General features: G+C 51.8%; 1 protein-coding gene across 1 annotated transcript in view; it reads left to right on the top strand.

The window, feature by feature from the left end:
- Positions 1–1,730, top strand: part of LOC125043127 — a 2,206-nt gene extending 476 nt beyond the window's left edge. The window contains exons 3-4 of the mRNA XM_047639079.1: positions 81–248; positions 1,387–1,730. Of these exons, the coding sequence (XP_047495035.1) occupies positions 81–248; positions 1,387–1,730 (512 nt within the window). The remainder of the gene's footprint in view (positions 1–80; positions 249–1,386) is intronic.
- The last annotated feature ends 770 nt before the right edge of the window (positions 1,731–2,500 follow it).

Below are 2,500 nucleotides of genomic sequence, written 5' to 3'. Positions count from 1 at the left end.
AGAAGTAAAATTTCATCGTTAAGCTAATGATAAAACTACGTATCCTGTGAACCGTAATAACCTACCACTGGGCATTTAAGGCAGCCCAGGTCAGTGCCGGTCCCAAGCCCGGGTGAGTAGAAAGTGCTGGCGTCAGGAAGGGCATCCGGCCATAAAATATCGACCCATACGAGAATGGAACAAAGCAGCAGCAGAAGGAGCAGGCAGAGCGAGCGCCGCAAGGGCCCAGCTCTCCAAGGGCCTCCTGGGTGAGTGACCAGCGCCGAACTAATCTCCCGAGTTTCTGTGCTTCAGAAAGTGTCCGTTCGGGTTTATGAGGTCTTATCGCTATGATTCTATTTTAAATGTCAATTTGTCTAAGTGAACGTCCGTCCAACAGCATCTTTTATTTACTCACTGCGCTCGAGACACAGCGTGGCCATTAGCGTGTTCGCTTATTAATGAGCAAATGCCGTTGACTTCGCGTGTAGTGGATCGCGTCTGTTGACTTCATGCGCTGCCTTATCACGACTATCTCCGTTTCAATCGCTAGTCTCACAAGCGCTTACTCTCCGTGCTTGCCTCAAAGGAGACCCCTCCTCCCCCACCCCCTCCCTTTCACCCTCTCCCCCCCTCTCCACCACACCCTCTACCTCACCCCGTCCCACCCTCCCGCACCCCCCCCCCCAACGATCACACGCGCCCTCAAGCCGAGTCGTAAATCCGGCGCCGGAATATCGAGTCCTAGGAGCAGCTTCCTCGTGTCCGCCTGTTAACACGCCAATAAAATGTCGCTGTTGATTCTGATAGCTAATTTTGCTTCGGTTAAATTTTTCCTTCTTTTTGGTTTCCCAGCACACACAGACACAAATACTCATACAAACACATACATACATACACACATACGCATACATATATACATGCACATATATAAACATGCACACACATACACCCAAGCATACATACATACATGCATGCACATCCACACACATCCACACTCACACAACACACAAAAACATACACACTTGTGCTCACAAACACACACACACATACGCACACACACACACACACACACACACATACACACACACACACATACGCACATGCACACACACACACACACACACACACACATAAACACACACACACACTCAAACACACACGTATGCACAAAAAACACACATAATCACACACACACACACACATACATACACACACACACACACACACACACACACACACACACACACACACACATTGTCACACATAAATACACACACGCACACACATACACACGCATACACACACACACACACACACACACACACACACACACACACATACGTATACAAAAAAAAAAAAAAAAAAAACACATAAACACACCCAACGCCCCTGGGGTTGTGCAAGAGCCCGCTGGCCTTGCTTATGTCCCGCGCGGGCATCCGCAAACTCCACCAGGCCCTGTGGCGCTGAGAGAGGAGGAGCTCCTGAAGGTGGCGTTGCGCCTGTACCGCCGCGTGGAGGAGGTCCACGGCAAGGGCGTCGTACACAACGACCTCAAGGACAACAACATCATGGCCGGCGCCAACCTCGAGGTCCACATCATCGACTTCGGCCTCGCTTCGCTCGAGCACGCGGCCGCCGAGCGCGACGTCCCGGGCGGCTGCGCGGACTGGCCCGCCCCGGAGGTGCGCAGGAGGGGCGGTCGCAGCACCTTCGCGCCGCGGCCACGTCCTCAGCCAGATCCATGACGAGATGAGCGGCCCTTCGGGGAAGTTCCTCGAGGCCCTCCGGAGCGCCACGCGCAGGGCGCCGGAGGAGCGGCCGAGTACGCGGGAGCTCGTGTCCCTGATGAAGCTGCTGAAGGTGGAATCCGAAATCCCTTCCGACGAGAGCGAGGCCGAGCGGTTGGTCGGACCCCTGGCTCACCTGCGGGACGCTCAATCACCTGAAGAGCCAGCTGCTGGGGAGCCATAGTGAGAGATTGTGTCTGGTGGAGCACACACGCGTGTATCTGTGTGAGTATGAATGTGTGTGTAAGTGTGTGTGAGTAATGAATGTGTTGTGTGTGTGTGAAAGAGAGAGAGAGAGAGAGAGAGAGAGAGAGAGAGAGAGAGAGAGAGAGAGAGAGAGAGAGAGAGAGAGAGAGAGAGAGGTTGTGCGTATGTATGCTGATTTGTGACCACATGCTTTCGCGAGCACGCGTCCCCGTATGTAGATCTGTGCGCCATTAATTTCGTATGCAGGAGAGAGTGTGTGCGTGTTTTATTGTAGATATGCCGTGTGTGCGTGCGTGTTTGCGTGTAAACATGTGTGAGTGTTTGTGTGTGAGCTTGTGTGTGTGTATAAGTTTGTATGTTTATGTGTGATTATGTTGTCTTTGTGTGCCCAAATGTGTGTGTGTGTGATAATGTGTGTTTTTGTGTGCACAAGTGTGTATGTGTGTGTGTGTGTGTTTGTGTGTGTGCGTGTGTGCACAAGTATATGTGTGTGTGTTTGTTTGTTTGTTTGTTTGTTTGTT

The sequence above is a fragment of the Penaeus chinensis genome, chromosome 33 (genome assembly GCF_019202785.1).
Source record: "Penaeus chinensis breed Huanghai No. 1 chromosome 33, ASM1920278v2, whole genome shotgun sequence".
NCBI classification, from domain to species: Eukaryota; Metazoa; Arthropoda; class Malacostraca; order Decapoda; family Penaeidae; genus Penaeus; species Penaeus chinensis.
Note: the sequence above shows the minus strand (reverse complement) of the source record. Positions and strands in the feature narration are given on the sequence as shown.